The sequence below is a fragment of the Ovis aries genome, chromosome 13, assembly GCF_016772045.2.
Source record: "Ovis aries strain OAR_USU_Benz2616 breed Rambouillet chromosome 13, ARS-UI_Ramb_v3.0, whole genome shotgun sequence".
Classification (NCBI taxonomy): Eukaryota; Metazoa; Chordata; class Mammalia; order Artiodactyla; family Bovidae; genus Ovis; species Ovis aries.
In genome coordinates this window covers 67,081,235-67,098,293 of record NC_056066.1, presented here as the reverse complement: position 1 = coordinate 67,098,293, position 17,059 = coordinate 67,081,235, and the positions used below count along the sequence as shown (strand labels likewise).

Genomic DNA, 17,059 nt, shown 5'->3' with positions numbered 1-17,059 from the left:
TGAGGCTGTAATTGAGCAAGATTCTGTGGTTGTGTTGAGACAGCCTGAGTCTACACCCCAGCTTGGCCATAAGCCGTCTGGGTGACCATGATCAAAGACTTAACCTCTGTAAGGCCAGGTCTCCCTCTCTGTGCAACGAGGATCTCATCTGCCTCCTCGAGTTGTTTTGAGGTTCAAAGACAACACCAGTAGTAAGGAGCTTAGCACAATGCCTGCCACATAGAAGGAGATCGATATTGTAAGCGCTTATCGTTAGGCAGAATGTGAGAAAACATTTTCCCTGGGAAAATCCATCTTCTGCAATATTCTTTGTTGTTTATCCGCAGCTGGAACAACTCAGACCAAAACATCTGGCCTAGACGCTGACTCAGACCCAGTGACGGAGGAAAAGGCTGACTTCCCAGAAGCTTCTGCAGGCCCTCCAGAAAAAAGCCCCGCTCTGGAAGAGGACCCCCCAGGGCTTGAGCCCAGGATTGGGGCCCTGAGCGTGGAGATCTTCCATTCCAGGATAGCATGCCTGCCAGGTCCTCAGGGGCTGTAGGGGCGAGTGGAGGTGAAGGGGAGGGAGCGGTGGGGGTGGGGATAGGGGTGGCTGAGAATCTTCTGATGCTGGTGGGTGTGGGGGAGGCAGGGAAGGTCCTAGATGCCTGTGTTCTGGACCAGGCCTCCCTGGGACTCAGATTTTTCATCTTTCCAATGAAGGAGGTTAAAGCAATTTCTAGGTATTCATTCATCCATCTATCCATTCCTCCCTCCCTCCATCCATCCATCCATCCATCCATCTGTCTTACTTCCAGTGAGGCCATCAAGGTGAATGTCTTAGGTCAGGTTCCCTAGAAGCAAAGCTTAAGACAGGGATCCCTTGGGGTAGTGATTTATTTTCCTGAAGGTTGCTTTCAGGAGAAGGGGAGTGAGAGAGGCAGGCAAGGCAGGGGAGAAGCTAAGCCAGGATGTGACCTGATTCTCTGGGGGTGGGGCAGCTCTGGAGCATGAATTACATCACAGAGATTGTTCTATCTTAAGGTTCAGGGGCTGACCTGTTGTACACCTGGATCTGTGAGTCATCAGCTGCAGGCTGATTCTGGGATGAGGATGCAAGTGAACCCGTGACCCAGTTCAGCGGAGGGCAATTCTTCAGACAAGGGGACATCTCTGGGCCAATGTACAGCCTGTAACTACAGTCTCTGGGGGATGAGTGCTCTGACCTGATAATGGGGGTCTGATTGGGGTGTCAACGTCATCCAGTACTGAGAGTGTTATCACTCTTGTTTAACATTTTTTCATCTTTGCAATAAAGATTTATTGAGCACCTACTGTGTGTCAGACCCTGGGCTTAGCACTGAGGCTTCAGCAGAGAACCAAGCCTGCTCTCAGGAAGCATATTCTGGGAGTAAATTCAACAGGTTATTACAGTAGATTATTATAATTCACTGTAAAATGTGACTATGTGGCATTACAGGGGGCTTTGGGAGGAGCGGTGAGGCCCCTGGGGTGCTTGGGGTAGAGGAGAGGTCAGGTAAGACTTCCTGAAGGAAGTGATGTGAAACTCAGTTCTGTAGTATGAGTAGGTGTCCTCTGTGTAACATGGTGGGGATGGTGTTCCAGTCAGAGAGAACAGCGTGTGCAGAGTTCTCCAAGCAAGAGAAACCACAGTGCTTTCTGGGAACTGACTGTCTTGCAAATCTGTTTTATTTCAGAGGCATCTAAATTTCTGCAGACATGTCCGGGGGGACACCGATCTGTCATTTTGTTTTCCTTTTTGAAAATATTTGTTTATTTATTTGGCTACCTTGAGTCTTAGCTCTGGCATGTGGGTTCTTTGTTGTGGGCTTCTCTCTAGTTGCAGCACGTGGGCTCAGTAGCTGCGGTGCTGGGGCTTAGCTGCCCGTGGCGTGTGTGATCTTAGTTCCCCAACCAGGGATCGAGCCCCTGTCCCCTGCATTGGAAGGCGGATTCTTAACCACTGGATCACCAGGGCAACCCCTGCTCTGTCATTTTAAAACTCCCAGAGGACATTGTCTGTCTTCTTGGTCATCTTTGTTGAAGCTCAAGCTGTTTGTTCCTATATTCATGCTAAGTTGCTTCAGTCCTGTCTGACTCTTTGCAACCCCATGGACTGCAGCCTGCCAGGCCCCTCTGTCCATGGAATTCTCCAGGCAAGAATACTGGAGTGGGTTTCCATGCCCTCCTCCAAGGGTCTTCCCTACCTGGGGATTGAACCTGTGTCTCTTATGTTTCCTGCATTGGCAGGTGGGTTCTTACCACTAGCACCATCTGGGAAGCCCTGTCCCCTTGTTAATTGTTCACAAAGTCTCACAATCCTTCTGTGTTCTAGATGGTTGCACCCGTGTGTAAGGCAACACTCGCAAAGGTGGTTAAGTTTGTGGAAGGCTTCATGAGCTACAAAGGGTCTCCCACACTTCCACACTGTGGAGGGTTGTACCTGCACGGAGTCGACAGTGCTCGCTGAAGGGCGGTCTTGAGTGAGGTGACTCTGGGGGTCAGGGCTGTGAGTCCAGAGCGCAGGATAGGCCCAGTTTCCAGTGGCCAGGGCCTCTTTCCCCCTGCTATACTCTCCCTTCCCCACAGTGTAGACAGACTGTGCTGACCCCCTGGGCCTCAGACTCTTGACCCTTGTGGGGAGCATGGGGCACACTGTCTGGATTCCTGGAACAGGAAATAGTCTGTGGAGAACTCATGGTTAGATGTCTGCAAGAATAAATAGTGGGACTTCCCTTACAGTCCAGACTCTGCGTGCAGGGGGCACTGGTTCAATCCCTGGTCAGGGAAGATCCCGCATGCTGCGTGGTATGGCCAAAAAAAAAAGAGTCAGCTGTGGAATGCACACTCACCACATGGGGGCTGAGATGAGGACAGAGATAATGGCTATTACAACAACTGCTGTTTATGAGGCCCTTGCCCTGTGTTAAATGTTTCTCAAGAACTGTTTCATTTAGTCTTTGAAATAACCTAATCTGCTCAGTCTTGTATTCTCCCCATTTAACAGATGAGGAAACTGAGGCTCAGAGACACACTGACTTGTCTAAGGACACAGAACAAGTCAGTGCAGAACTGGAACTTCAATTCCTGTCTGTGTGACCCCAAAGCTCATTCTGTGAGCTCTATTCTGCCCAAGGTGCCCAGGGCAAGGGGTGCCCAGAGGAGGGTGAGGCTGCCTACACATGGAGGATGGCTTTGGGGATGACTTTTCTGAAGAAGTAGCTTTTGAACTGGGTCTTGAGGGATGAATGGGAGTTCAGATGGAGAAGAGAAAGGGGATTCCAGACAGAGGGACCAGTACAGGCAAAGCCTAGAGGCCACAGAGCAGTTTCCTATAGAAGGGGCTCCACCAAAGTGCTCACTGCTCATGTGTGTGCTTTCTCTTCCAGGCGGTCGGGACAGGGCGGGGCGGCCCCTGCTTCTGGTGTCGACCACCAAGGGCCCCTGGGAGGCGCCATGGTGCACGGCCTCGGAGGTCACCAAGCTGTTTTCTTACCTGTGCGCCATCCCCAGGTAAGGGGCTGGGCCAGCCTGACCACCCCATGCCTCTTCGGCCTCTCAGCCCAGAGCCCAGCACCAGGTACCGTATGAAGAGACGTCACATCCTCTCAGTCCTGAGCCAGATGCTGGGAAGAAAGCAGGACAGACCGAAAAAGCAGGATAGTCCCTGCCACTGGGGCGTTCCCAGGCTGGCGGGGGAGATGGATGGTGTGCAAGGAACCAGCCATGGACCAGCAGCTCTCAGGAGTGTTAGTGTGGTGAAGAAAACAGGGATATCATAGATCAGTGCGGTGCTCAAACTCAACAGGCATCAGAACCATCTGGAGGGCTGTTAAAACAGATGGTTGGGCCCCACCTCCAGCGTTTCTGGTTCAGTCGACTGGTCTGCATAAGACCTGACGATGTGTATTTCTAACAAGTTTCCCGGTGATAGATATGGGTGGGCTGCAAACACATTTTGAGAGCCTCCATCGTAAAATGAAGGCCGAGGGGCGGTTAGTTTCCATTGAGAAATCAGGGAAGGCTTCCCCGAGGAAGTGATAATTGAGTTGGTGATGTACAGGGAAGCTTGGCATGCTGCAGTCCATAGGGTCGCAAAGAGTCAGACAGACTGAGCAACTGAACCGAACTGATCTGAATTATAGATATTTGTTGAACAAATGAAGGAAAGGGTGAATGGGTGAAGGAATGAATAAGTGAGAGAGCAAAAGAATGAGTGAGTGATGAGGCTCACTCATCCCTGATGAAGAGTGATGATGACCAGGCTTATTTCCACCACCCCCCCTTCCCTCCACCTCCCATAAGACTTCAGGTCGGACTGCCTGGGGAAAAGATACCCTCTTTCCTCTGAGTTGCAGCGCCCAGGCAGAGGTGGGTGGGTGGGGGAACTCATGGGACCCTTTGGAACCTCCTCCTCCAACTCCACCTTGTGGGAGCCAACACTGCCACCTGCTGGCCACTGAGATTTTTCTACCTTTTGTCCAAAGAGGAGTGGTTTTTCAGGTCTGAAGGGGAGATGGAATCCACCCCCGCCCACCACCAATCTGCTGTGTGACCTGGGAGTGGTAACTTTGCCTCTCTGAAATGCCCCCTGAAAAAGGGAGATGACCAAGTGGGCTGTGAGACCAAGTATGATCACAAAAAGGGAAGTGAGGTGTAGTGTGTCTTTCAGTCGCTCAGTCGTGTCCGACTCTTTTCGACCCCACGGACTGCAGCACGCCAGGCTTCCCTGTCCATCATCTCCCGGAGTTTGCTCAAATTCATGTCCGTTGAGTTGGTGATGCCATCCAACCATCCCATCCTCTGTCCTCCCCTTCTCCTCCTGCCTTCAAGCTTTCCCAGTATCAAGGTCTTTTCTAATGAGTCGGCTCTTCGCATCAGGTGGCCAGAGCACTGGAGCTTCAGCTTCAGCATCAGTGCTTCTAGTGAATATTCAGGACTGATTTCCTTTAGGATTGCACCTGGGGATTTCTTTTAGAACTGCGCATGGGGTTCTCATATGCTGGGCTTGCCTCTCCATTCCTGTTGTAAACCACCATTGCTGGGCACCTCCCCTGAGACAGGCTTCATGCTGGGCCATGCTGGGGACCCCGATCCTCCTATATTGGGCCTTGACCTCTATGGGTGTCCAGGCTGGCAGTGGAGGCAGGGGTGGAAATGAACTTCCCTCCCAGTATGGGCACAGCCAGAAGCAGGTGAGGACATGAAGTCAGAGCCCTGGCCTCACCTCCAGGAGCCTGCTTTCACTGTCTGCTATGCCACTGCCCAGCACCTCAGTTTCCCCTCTCAGGACAGTGATAACAGCAGACATTGACATCCCTGTTTCTAATCCATCAGTCCTCACCACAGCCCCCGGAAGCCTACACTATCATTAGCCAGCCCCACTTACAGCTGGGAAACTGACTTCCAGAGAGGCGAAACAACATGCCCAGGTGACTGCCGCAGCTCCACATCCCACACTGGCCACCTCTGGCTTTGGTCTGTGACTTGGGTGGTTGTAAGACTTGAAGGCAGTTGCAGGCTACTTTCCCAGTCTGATTGAATGGCCAGGGTACTTGGAACCGCAGAGTGCCTGGCTCCACCTCCTACCCACTGGACACATTTCTTGGGGTACAGAGCAAGGGTGGAGGTGAAGTATCCTTATTTTAACAAGTTTTGACAATTGAAACTGTTTGGAAAATCCCAAGGTAATCACTGAAAAGTGCACTGTGAACTGGTGAGGATGTTTGGGCTGCAAGTAACAAATGTATCAGTCTTTGTCTCTGCCTTATAGCTCTTTGTAAGAACATTTTAAAGGAGAAAATGTCTTTCCCAGAAGTCCCCAACAAACATCTCCTCACATCTCATTGGTTAGAAAATGTCACATGGTCCCTATCTAAACCAATCATTAGCCAGGGGAATTGGGTCAGCTGTTGGCCTCAGCCAATCAGAATCCAGCCCCTGGGGGAGGAAGGGATGTGGTTATAGGAAGAAAGTTGTATTCTTGAACAAAATGAGCCTTCTCCCCCAAAAAAAGGGTGAATGAAGGTTGGGTGACTCACCTACTGCAGCTAGGATAGTAGCATATAGTTTATGATTATTAGAGTGTCTGAGAGGGCTGTATGAGGTACTGTAGGAGCCCTGAAGAGGGAGCAATAAGCTCTGCCTGGAGAAGAATCATGGAGGGCTCCCTGGAAGTGGTGTGTGTTGGGGGCTTGGGGAGGCACTGTAAATTTGTCTTGTAGGATGAAGAGTTCAGTAGTATCCAGGTTTCTAGCACCCAATTTCCCTCACCTTCCCTCACTGGGTCCTTCCCCTTTGAGGGCCCTGATTCAACCAATAAGACTGCCAATTCTGTTTACCACTCACAGGCCTGAAGATAAAACTAAGGGGTTGGCAGTCGTGATTGATGCTAGGAAACAGCCCCCACACCCCGGTCTGGTCAGTGCCCTGCAGGCCACCCAGGTGAGTGGAAGTGGACAGCCTCAGCCTACCAAGTTTTAGAAGCACTGGAGGCCTTTGGATATTCACAGATCCTGGGGATGCTCAGAGCTAGGACCAGGACCCCAGGCAGGGAACCTTAGTTGCAGATGATAGAAACCCCAGCCCAGGGGATTTCCCTGGTGGTCCAGTGGATAAGACTCTGTACTTCCGCTGCAAAGGGCTTGGGTTCATTTCCTGTTTGGGGAACTAAGATCCCACATGCCGTGCAGCGAAAGAAACCCCAACCCAAACACACTTAAAGACAAAGGTCGTTCATTGGTTGATGTGACTCAGTCTGGAAATTAAATCCAGCTTCAAGTATGACTTGATTTGGGGGCTCAGATATTGTCACCAGGGTCTGGTTTCTCTCCCCATTTCTGGCTCCATTCCTCTGGGAGAGTGCCATTATCAGGCAGGTCCCACTCTTTGTGGCAGTGTGGTCCCTACCATCTTTAATTTCATATGGTCTGTCATTTAAGCCCAATAGAAAAGAGCAATTCTTTTCCCAGAAGTCCCAGTAAAAGCTTTTTTGAGGACCTTCTTAGCCCCTGTTGGCTCAGGTGTCTGTCCATCAGTCAACCTCTGTGTTCAGGGGACTGTGGCACACTGATTGGCTTAGGTTTGGCTCACATAAATCTCACCAACTGAGAATGGGGAAGGGAAGCGATTCATAACTCACCAGTACAGGCCGCAGCATAAACGGAAGTTTGGGATAAGCTCACCTTGTGGTCTGACCTCCACCCCATCTCCTACTTCTCCCTTCACAGATGGGGAAACTGAGACCCAGAGGGGGCGGGGCACCTGAAAAGTTTGCAAACCAGCTTGAACCTGCTGTTCCTTTGACTTCTGATGACTCCCAATAAATCATTTGACTCATCCTCCAAATAAGGATCCCAGCCCTCCCTTCCATGTGGATCCCAGCCGTAGGGAACCCTTACCCCTGTCCCTGTGGCCCATTTGTCTACATCTTAGAGGGGAGGCTTGGTGAGGGCCTAGGCAGATCAGCTCTGAAATGGTTCTCTCCGACAGGCGCTGGTCCCAGCCTCCATCCGTGCCATGCTCTTCCTGGGGGAGAAGGAGGCAGCTCTCCAGCTGGAGGCATTACCTGACATCCAGGTAAGGGGAAGGCAGCATCGGTTGAGGTGCAGAGGAGTTGGGCTTGAGCTGAGCTGGGGTGAGGAATGGTGGCCCTGGAATAATAGAGTGCAGGTCAATTAGATACGAGGCCTGGATGCTACAAGTCTCCTGCCCAGCCCCCATGGTGTGCAGGCGTGCTCAGTCACGTCTGATTCTTTGCGACCTCATGGACTGTAGCCTGTCAGGCTCCTCTGTCCATGGAATTCTCCAGGCAAGAATACTGGAGTGGGCTGCCATTTCCTCCTCCAGGGGATCTTCCCGACCCAGGGATTGAACCTGTGTGCCCTACACTGGCAGGCAGATTCTTTACCACTCAAACACCAGGGGTGCCTACAGATTTCTTGGGGAGTCACTGGTTCCCCAAGTACTGATTAAGTGGTTCTGGGTTTGGCCTGGGATTCTGCATTCTAGCATGTTCCTAAAGTGCTGCTGGGACTGCTGGTCCGTGGAGCCCACTTGAAAAACCAGGGATGAAAAGTGGGCTCCAGAACCCCACAGAATTCTCCCCATCCCAAGCTTAGGTATCTGGAGCTGTTTGTACCATAAGCCTCAAGCTTCACCACCTGGGAGAATCAGTCAACTAGTCCCTTCTCCACATCTTAGTAGGTACCGTTAAGATTTGGCAACCTTTCTCAACGTCCCCAAGAACATCTTCATGGGTCTCCAGAAAATGGTACAAGGACAGCAGAGAAGTTGCACGACAAGGGCCAGCTTTAATCGGTTCATGTGATTGCCTGAACAACTGTGCTGGAAAGAGCCCAGCTCAGAGGGAAGGAGCGCCGTGATCAATTAATGATGTCTGCCTCCATCACAGGCTAGGAGAGTGGCAGTATGGGCGCTGTTTGTTTGCAATTCCTTACACAGGGTCTGGCTCTCAACTTTATCAGAGTTTCCAGAGAAAATTCCTTGCCCAGAAAGCAACTCTTCAAGCCAGGGGCAGTCTTACCCATGGGAGGTGGAGAAATGCTGGGGCATGGATCTGGGCAGGACCTTCTGAGACATTGGTCTCTACATTGAGTTCCCTGGTCAGAATGAATTTTTGTGTGTGTGTGTGTGTCTGCAGGTAGAGGTGCTGACCTCACTGAAGGCCCTGAGCCACCACGTGGACCCCAGCCAGCTCCCTACGGCCCTGGAAGGCCCCTTCCCCTACTGTCATGGCGAGTGGGTGCAATTCTTCCAGGTGTCTATCATCACAGCCTTCAGCCCGCACCCTCATCCCTTCTCTTTCTCTACTCTCTATCCTGTTCCATGGACCCACCTGAACTTATCTGGTTCAAAAACAGTCATTCAACAAACACTGATAATGAGGGTGCAGAGTGGAGTGAAGAAGAGCTCAGGCTCTGGGGCCCGACGGCCTGGCTCCCACCCCCAGCTCTGCTGTGTGACCTTGGGGAAGTTATACACCTTCTCTGAGCCCTTTTCCTCAATAACAGAATGGGGGTTAAGAAGAGTACCTCCTCCTGGGGCTAGTGTGAGACTTGGGGTAAAGAGCTTAGAAGAAAGAGTGTCTGCCACATGCTAACAGTGATGGGAGTGTTTCCCGCAAACACATTTACAGGCATCTGCTTTGTGGACGCACAAATCTCGGGGAACCTGGGGTCTGGTGGGGGAGGCAGGTGTGCTCCCTCCTGTAAGAGAGAGGAACTAAGGAAACTGCCAGGGGTCTGCTGCTTTCCCATGTGACCTCAGTCCCTACTCACCCCAACCCTGCAAGGGGGCATCTCCTGCCCGGTTTAGCACATGAGGAAGCACAGGATGGGTACAACTTCTGCAGCAGCACACAGGTGCTTATGCGCTTAAACCTCCCGAGAACCAGTGCTGAGAGCTGGGCCCGGGGCAGCTCAACTTCAGCACTGTTCCTATTTGGAGCTGGATAATTCATTTTGGGGGTGAGCTGTTTGCACACTGTCAAGAGATTAGTACCAGCCCTGGACCCTACCCACTCTGACAATAGCTTCCTCCAAATGATGACAACCGAAACTGTCTCCAGGCATCACCAGGTGTCCCCTGGCGTGGGAGACCATCCCCACTGAGAACCACCAGTCTCTAGTCTCACATGGCCGTTTGCTTGTTTGGTTTTGGCCCGCGCTCTTCTTTTTAATTGGATCTATTTTCAAACAGACCATACATTCAAAATTCAATTAGTACAGAAGGGTATAAACTGAAAAATCTCTTACCCTACTCGTCCCACAGGCCCCCAGTTCCCCTCTCCAGAGATCTCCAGTTCCTCCAGGGGCTTTTAAACTATATTTTTGCTTTAATGCCTTCCCTTTAAATAGAATCTTACCTATAGACCCAGCCTATAGAGGCTTCCCTGGTCACTCAGATGGTAAAGAATCTGCCTGCAATGCAGGAGACCTGGGTTTGATCCCTGGGTCAGGAAGATCCCCTGGAGAAGGGAATGGCCTTCAGTATTCTTGCCTGGAGAATCCCAAAGAGCGAGGAGCCTGGTGGGCTACAGTCCATGGGTTCGCAAAGAGTTGTACACAACTGAGCGATTAGCATTTTCACTTTCATAAAGCTGATAATGAAGATGACTAAGGATGCTATTCTAAGTGCCTGGCACAAATAAACCCACACAAGCCTCTAGGGCAGGAACTACTGTGCTCCCATTTTATAGAGGAAGTGAGGCACAGAAAGGTTAAGAAACTTGCCCAAGGCCTCATAGCTAGCAAGTGGTAAAGCCAGGCTGAAGTGGGACCCAGAGAAGATGGCCTCCAACCCTGCCATCTCACCCCTCCTACTGTTCCCTCCCCCACTATACCCCAGTGGCCTGGGAGTAGGTCAGACCTGTCCTCTGTCTTTTTCCCTCTCATTTCCAGCATGAGTGGTTCTCAAACTGTGGTCCCTGGACCAGCAGCATCAGCCTCACCTGGGAACCTGTTAGAAATGTGCGCTCTCATGACCCACCCCAGAGAAACTAAACCAGAAACTTGGAGGGAGGGCTCAACCGCCTGGATTAAAAAAAAAAAAAATTCTCTTGATGTGGACCATTTTAAGATTCTTTATTGAATTTGTTACAGTATTTCTTCTAGTTTACATTTTGGTTTTTTGGCCGAGAGGCATGTAGAATCTTAACTCCTCGACCAAGGATCAGACAGACCTGCATCCCCTGCATTGGAAGGCAAAGTCTTAACCACTGGCCCACCAGGAAAGTCCTGCAGCCTGGATTTTAACTGGCTTTCCAGGTGATTCTGATGCAGCTAATGTTTGAGAACCACCAGCCTGCGTGTCCTCCTGGTGGGTGGAGGGGAGCGGTGTCCTCTTCGCAGGCTGACACCCCCACTCTGGGCCTCCTGTCCTGCAGAAGCTGGATCCTTTCCTTGTTGACCTTCGCCAGGCCTCCTGCCTGCTAAAGGCTTCCATCGAGGAGTTTGAGAAGGGTGAGCCCCCTGGAGGGGTGCAGGTGAGCCAGGGGCCAGAAGTGGGGAAACCACAACACACCCCCGATTCCATGGACCAAGGGCTCAGTGAAGGGGCTTTGTTTTCATTCATTCATTCAGCTGATATTTACTGGACAGTTACTATGTGTCATGCCCTGGAGACCCAGCCTGGGGCAGATCGACTTGTCCCTGCCTTCATGGGGCTCATGGTGCAGTGTGAGAGGTCATTAAAAAAAAAAAAGTAAATAGAAATGGACATTTCACTACAAGTGATGCTAAAGGCTGTGAAAGTAAGATTGAGAGTAATGGGGAAGGAGGGTATTGAAGCTGAGCCTTGAAGGATGAGATGGAACCCTGGGAACAGGAACAGGACTGTGCTCCAGGTGGAGGGCAATCATGTTCAAAGCCCTGAGGCGGGGCTGTGCTTGGTATATTTGAGCAAGGAGGCCAGTGTGGAACAAAGTAGGGGAAAAGGAGGAGACCTGCTAGGTCCACAACTGTATCAGGGAGAAGCTGAGTTGGGATTTGATTCTAAATGGAAAGGGAAGCCGCTGGACAGTTCTAAGCAGCAGTGGGATGATCAAATGGGCCCTTTGAGATCTGTCTGGTTGCCATACAGAGAACAGACTGCAGAGGGAGCCAGGGTGCTGTGGGGAAATCAGCAGAGCCCTGGAATGGATGTCCCAGAAAGAGATGATGGTGCTTGGACCAGTGAGGTTGCCATGGTGATGAGAGGAAGCTTGGTTTGAGGAGATGTTTTAGAGATAGAAAGGATGTACTTTCCATAAGACCTTGAATACCAGTTGGGTATTCAAGGGAAGTCAGGCAGAATCAGGGAGTGGGGAGCCCTAGAAGGTTATAGGAGAGTGGGAACTGAGCCTCAGGCTCCTTCCCTACCCTGGCAGGAGGCCTCCAGGTGTCTGAACAAGTCCAAGGAGCTGATGGAGGCCGTGCTAAGGGACCCAGGCCTGATGAGCCTCCAGCGGGAAGGCGGAGCCACCCTGGCCAGGCTGAGACAGGAGGGCAGCAGGCTGAACTTCAACCCGGACGTCAGGTATGGGCACCAGGCTTTTCCTCCCCTCCCCCATCCTGTTCCCCGGGCTGGGACCCAGAGCTGGGGCCACTTTGCTGAGGGGACACATAGGGTGGGCTCTGAGGATGTCTGGGATGGGGTGTTTGCAGTCCCCATACCCCGAGCTGAGGCTTCTACCTTGGCAAGTCCCTTCTCTGTGACCCTCCTAAGCCCAGACATTGGAGGACAAGCTCCCCCGCTTCCGGTGACCATCATCAACCAAGCACCATCTTTGACCTAAACCTTGGGCTGAGGGCCTTCAAGAGCTTGTCTCTTATTCCTCATAAGATTACATGAGGCCCACATCCTCCGATTTGGCTGATGGATGCTGAGGCTGAGTGAAGGGAAGTAAGAGCTAGGCTTTGTGAACACTAACCCCTGAACTGCCCTGCCTTCCCTGGCAGGGGCCTGAGAGAACTTCGCAGTCTCAGAACCACAGAGCGAACAGTGCACATTCCTAGAAAGCACCAATTTTCTTAAAGTTAGGGATGGGGTGGGGTGCAAATCAGCAATTAAATCAGCCAGCAATTGTAAAAATTTTGTCTCTGTTAGAATCAGCACAATTACAAAGTTTACATAATCTCCCAAGAACGTTTTGGTTATTTAACCAACCCCAAATAGCACTTAGTATGAGCACAGCATTGTTCTACGGGCCTCAAGAATGTCAACATGTTTAATTCCCACCCACAAAGTGGATCCTAGTACCGTCCTCATTTTACAGTGGAAGAGCCTGAAGCTCGGAGAGAGGATAAGTGACTTGTCCAAGGTCACGCAGCCAGGACTTAAACCCAGGCAGCCTGGCCCAGAATCTTGAACACACCACCCTGAACTGTGCCCACAGACAGATTCATGCAGATGTGAGCGCTGGACAGCAGCTCCTGGAGGTGGAGTCATCTCCCTGCCCCTCACATGGCCTGGTGGGGCTGGCACTGCCTTTCCCAGGACACCCCTGCCTGACTGGTTGGGCTCCGGGGCCCCTTTGTTTCGCCATAGGCCCATCCAGACCGCTGGCCACCAGCAGTTCCACGAGGGGGCGCTGTGGTCCCATGTGAGCCACTCTGCGTGTTGGTTCTGCAGCTCCTGCCTGTCCCCAACTTCCTCCCGCCCTTTGCCAGACAGCCTGGCATTTTCCATCCTGTTCACTCACCCGGGGCGCTCACCCATTCCCTGGAAAGGCAGTGACCCATGGGAAGGTGCGGTCAGATGAGGCTCCCTCCAGGAAAATGGACTCTCCTTCCCTCTCCTCTTTTACCTTTTCCTTCTAAAGGATCGCTAGGGCAGAGGAGGGTGCAACCACCTTGTGAAGTGGGTTCTGTTACAGAAACTGAGATGCGGAAAGGGTGAGGAATTTGCATAAGCTCCTCTTACTGGAAGGTAGCAGGCCTGGTGTGTGAACCCAGATCTGTCCAGCTCGGCTCCTACCTTCCTAGGGAAAGACAGGATCATTTGGTTTCCTGTGGCCTCTGGTCCTCCCAGTCCCCCGGAAGGCGGAGGCTGAGGCCCAGAGAGGTGTGGGGACCTGCCCAAGGTCACACAGCAAGTCAGCAGCTGAAGCACCCAGGCCAAGGCCACAGAGTTGGAGGGAGTTAGGGAGGCAGGCCTATGCTGGGCAGGAGTGCAGGGAGTGGGGGCCAAGGGATCAACATCTTGGGTTTTTCTCACCCTCCGTGGCCTCCCAGGAGCCATCTGGCCGAAGCTGCCGCCCTCTACAGCCTTGTGGATGAGCAGCTGCACGTCCTGGCCACTGTGTCCAACCACCTCCTGAGAAGGCTGGAGCTCCGCGTCCGTCTGGGCCGCCTGGAAGCTGCCATCCACCAGGTGAGAGAGGGGAAGGAGGAGGCTGGCCCAGGGACCTGAGGGTGGAAGTGGGGCTCCTGCCACTCCAGGCCCCGCCCCAGCCAGGCGCTTTGCTCTGGTATAAAGATACCAGGTTGGCACTTCTTGGAGAGCCAGGTAGGGGTTCTTGGAGCACACGACATGCACTCCGTAAGGGTGCTTGGTGACTGAGGACATAGCTCGAGACGCTACTTTTTTTTAATGTATATAATTTTGTATATTTATTTATTTCTGGCTGTACTAGGTCTTCATTGCTGCATGGGTTTTTCTCCAGTTGCGGCGAGCGGGAGCTACTCTAGTTACGATGCACAGGCGTCTCATGATGGTGGCTTCTCCTATTGCTGGTTCTAGGTTTGCTGGGCTCACTAGTTGCAGCTCCTGGGCTCTAAAGCACAGGCTCATTAGTTGTGATGCACAGGCTTCGTTGCTCCGAAGCACGTGGGATCTTCCCCAACCAGGGATCAAACCTGTGTCTCCTGCATTGGCAGGCAGTTTCTTTACCGGTGAGCCATCAGGGAAGCCCCCCAGAAGCTGCATTTCTTAAATACCAGCTTTGCCCCAAGCCCTGGGCTGGAGCCTTTGTGACCATCACTTTTCAACCTCATCCCTTACCAGCGACATAGGCAAGACTTTAGGATTTCGCCTACTCACTGATGAGGAAACGGAGTCTGGGAGACGTTACGTCACCTGCCCTTGTCGCACACCTGGGGGTCTGATCCTGGAGCCCACACCGGGCACCATCCTGTCCAAATGCCGGTGCCTAGAGCCACCACCTCCCTGCATGCTCGGGGTCGTGGAGCACAGGGTGCCTGGAGCCAGACGGCTTGGGTTCCAGTACCGGCTCCAGCACTTACTAGTGGTGTGATCTAGACAAGGTACTTAATTATTCAGTGCCTAGGTTTCCTCATCTGTTAAATGGGGGATAAAATTAGTGGCCACGTGGGGCTTTGTGAGGATAAAGTAGGTGAGTATGTGCCCTTTAGGACACCCCAGAATATAAAGAGGACTCGTGGGATCGAGAGCCATTTTACCCCATCTGTCCCTCATTGAATCCTCATGTCTCCAGAATTATAGGGGGGTGTTTCAGGCCAGGTCAGTGGGCCCCCAGATGACTGAGGATAAGACCTCAGCCTCTCATGAAAGCAGGAGGCTGGCCAAGGGATGTTTCCTCAGCAGTCTCTCACATCCAAACCTCCCTCCCTGCTCCAGGTCAGCCACTGGATGGAGCAGGAAGGAAGCCAGTGCCTGCAAGTGCTGACCCCCAAGGACGGAAGCTTGGAGACAGTGGAGAAAGCCCACGCAGAGTTCGAGGACTTCTTCCTTCAGGCTGCGGTGAGTTCCTGAGACTGAGGGACAGGATGGGAGCAGATGGAGAGGACCAGAGCAGGGTGGGGGTGGCACTGCTGGGAAAAGGTGCGAAGGTGGAGAAGTACTAGAAAGCTGCTCGAGACAGTGGGGGAAGCAGCTTGGATCACAAAGGGTTCGGCTTAGATACCGTCTCCTCCAGGAAGCCTTCCCTGACTACCCAGTCCAAAGATAACCAGTCTCAGAATCCCTGATGGATTTCTTAAAATACAGATTCCAGAGTCCTTCTCTAGTCCTACTGAATCAGCTTGGGAGGCAGGGGGAGTCTGCCTCCTCGGTGTGCTGGGCCCTGGGGCCCAGGGCAATTCAGCCCCTGTTTTAACCTTCAGGGAACTTCCAGGCCAGTTTTGTTTGTTTGTTTGTTTGTTTGTTTTTTCGGAGGGTTGGTTGGAGGGGCAACAGGGAAATAGTCAGAAAGGGAACACCGTGGTGACATAGATGAGAAGCCTCTAACTCAGACTCTGGGGTCAGGGAATTTTTCCAGAAGAAGGTGACACTAAGTAGAGTCTCAGTGGGCAAAGTGAACCCTGGGTTCCCATTTTATAGATGAGGAAACTGAGACTCAGGAAGTCTCATGCCTTGGTAGAGAGGCTGGAGCTGAGTGGACACCCTCCCCTCCCCGCTCAGGCCCAGTACCGCCGCGGCCTGGAGCTGTGCAAGCAGGCGGCCCAGCTGGCAGCAGCAGCCAGGGCTGGGGAGGCAGGAGGGACCGAGCTCCCGGAGCTGGCAGCCTTTGCCTTCACCCAGCGGGCCTTCCAGGCGAAGCTGACCCACTTCTACATGGCGGCCGAGCGGCAACGCACAGACCTGGAGACACTGCTCCACCTGCACCACTTCTGCAAGAAGGTGAGCCTTCCAGCATAGGCTTCCCACCCCTGCCCCCAGCGCCTGGAAGGAAGGGTGGGGCAGGAGCGGCGGGACACAGCGCTAGGCTCTCTTCATTCCACAGTCACTTCCACAGGAAAGAGAATCAGCTGCATTTTCTGAAAGGGAAGCAAGGTTTGCAAGATGAAGTTACCCTCCTAAACCAGATCCAGCTGATCTCTGAACCCGGTTTGTCCCACTACACAGGAGCCTCCCAGGGACACGAACTCTCAGAGGACCCTCAGAAAACAGCTGCTTCTTAAGTGATGGGTTTAGGGGCAGGTTGTTGTCGTTCAGTTGCTCAGTCATGTCGGACTCTTTGTGACCTCATGGACTGCAGCACGCCAGGCTTCCCTGTCCTTCGCCATCTCCCAGAGTTTGCTCAAACTCAGGTCCATCAGGTCGGTGATGCCATCCAACCATCTCATCCTCTATGCCCCTTTGTCCTCCTGCCCTCGATCTTTCCCAGCATCAGGGTCTTTTCCAGTCCGTCGGCTCTTTGCATCAGGTGGTCAAGCCGAGCTTCAGCTTCAGCTTCAGCTTCGGCATCAGTCCTTGCAATGAATATTCAGGGTTGATTTCCTTTAGCATTGACTGGTTTGATTTCCTTACTATCCAAGGGACTCTCAAAAGTCTTCTCCAGCACCACAGTTCAAAAGCATCAATTCTTCAGCATTCAGCCTTCTTTATGGTCCAACTCTCACATCCATACCTGACTACTGGAAAAACCATAGCTTTGACTATATGGACCTTTGTCGGCAAAATGATGTCTCTGCTTTTTAATATGCTGTCTAGGTCTGTCATTGCTTTTTGGAGCCTGGGGATTTCTGAGAATCCGATCAAAGTCATAGACTTGCCCTCCATATGTAGACCTTTGCAGGCAACTTCATGGGGTGAGAACCAGGCTGAGAACCTTGATCTTGTCCCACCTCTCTGTTGC

At 52.3% G+C, this 17,059-nt stretch overlaps 1 protein-coding gene across 6 annotated transcripts in view; it reads left to right on the top strand.

Moving 5' to 3' along the window:
* KIAA1755 (KIAA1755 ortholog) overlaps positions 1-17,059 on the top strand; it is a 49,384-nt gene that overhangs the window by 18,339 nt on the left and 13,986 nt on the right. For 5 of the 6 annotated variants that reach the window (XR_009596113.1, XR_009596114.1, XR_009596112.1 and 2 more), the window contains 10 exons: positions 327-524; positions 3,390-3,513; positions 6,351-6,444; positions 7,492-7,578; positions 8,663-8,779; positions 10,907-11,005; positions 11,888-12,036; positions 13,734-13,872; positions 15,100-15,222; positions 15,883-16,101. Coding sequence is in view for 1 of the 6 variants with exons in the window: in XM_012189180.5 (XP_012044570.3) it covers positions 327-524; positions 3,390-3,513; positions 6,351-6,444; positions 7,492-7,578; positions 8,663-8,779; positions 10,907-11,005; positions 11,888-12,036; positions 13,734-13,872; positions 15,100-15,222; positions 15,883-16,101 (1,349 nt within the window). In the remaining 5 variants the exon portion in view is untranslated. The remainder of the gene's footprint in view (positions 1-326; positions 525-3,389; positions 3,514-6,350; positions 6,445-7,491; positions 7,579-8,662; positions 8,780-10,906; positions 11,006-11,887; positions 12,037-13,733; positions 13,873-15,099; positions 15,223-15,882; positions 16,102-17,059) is intronic. The other variant, XR_009596115.1, reaches the window with a different exon arrangement.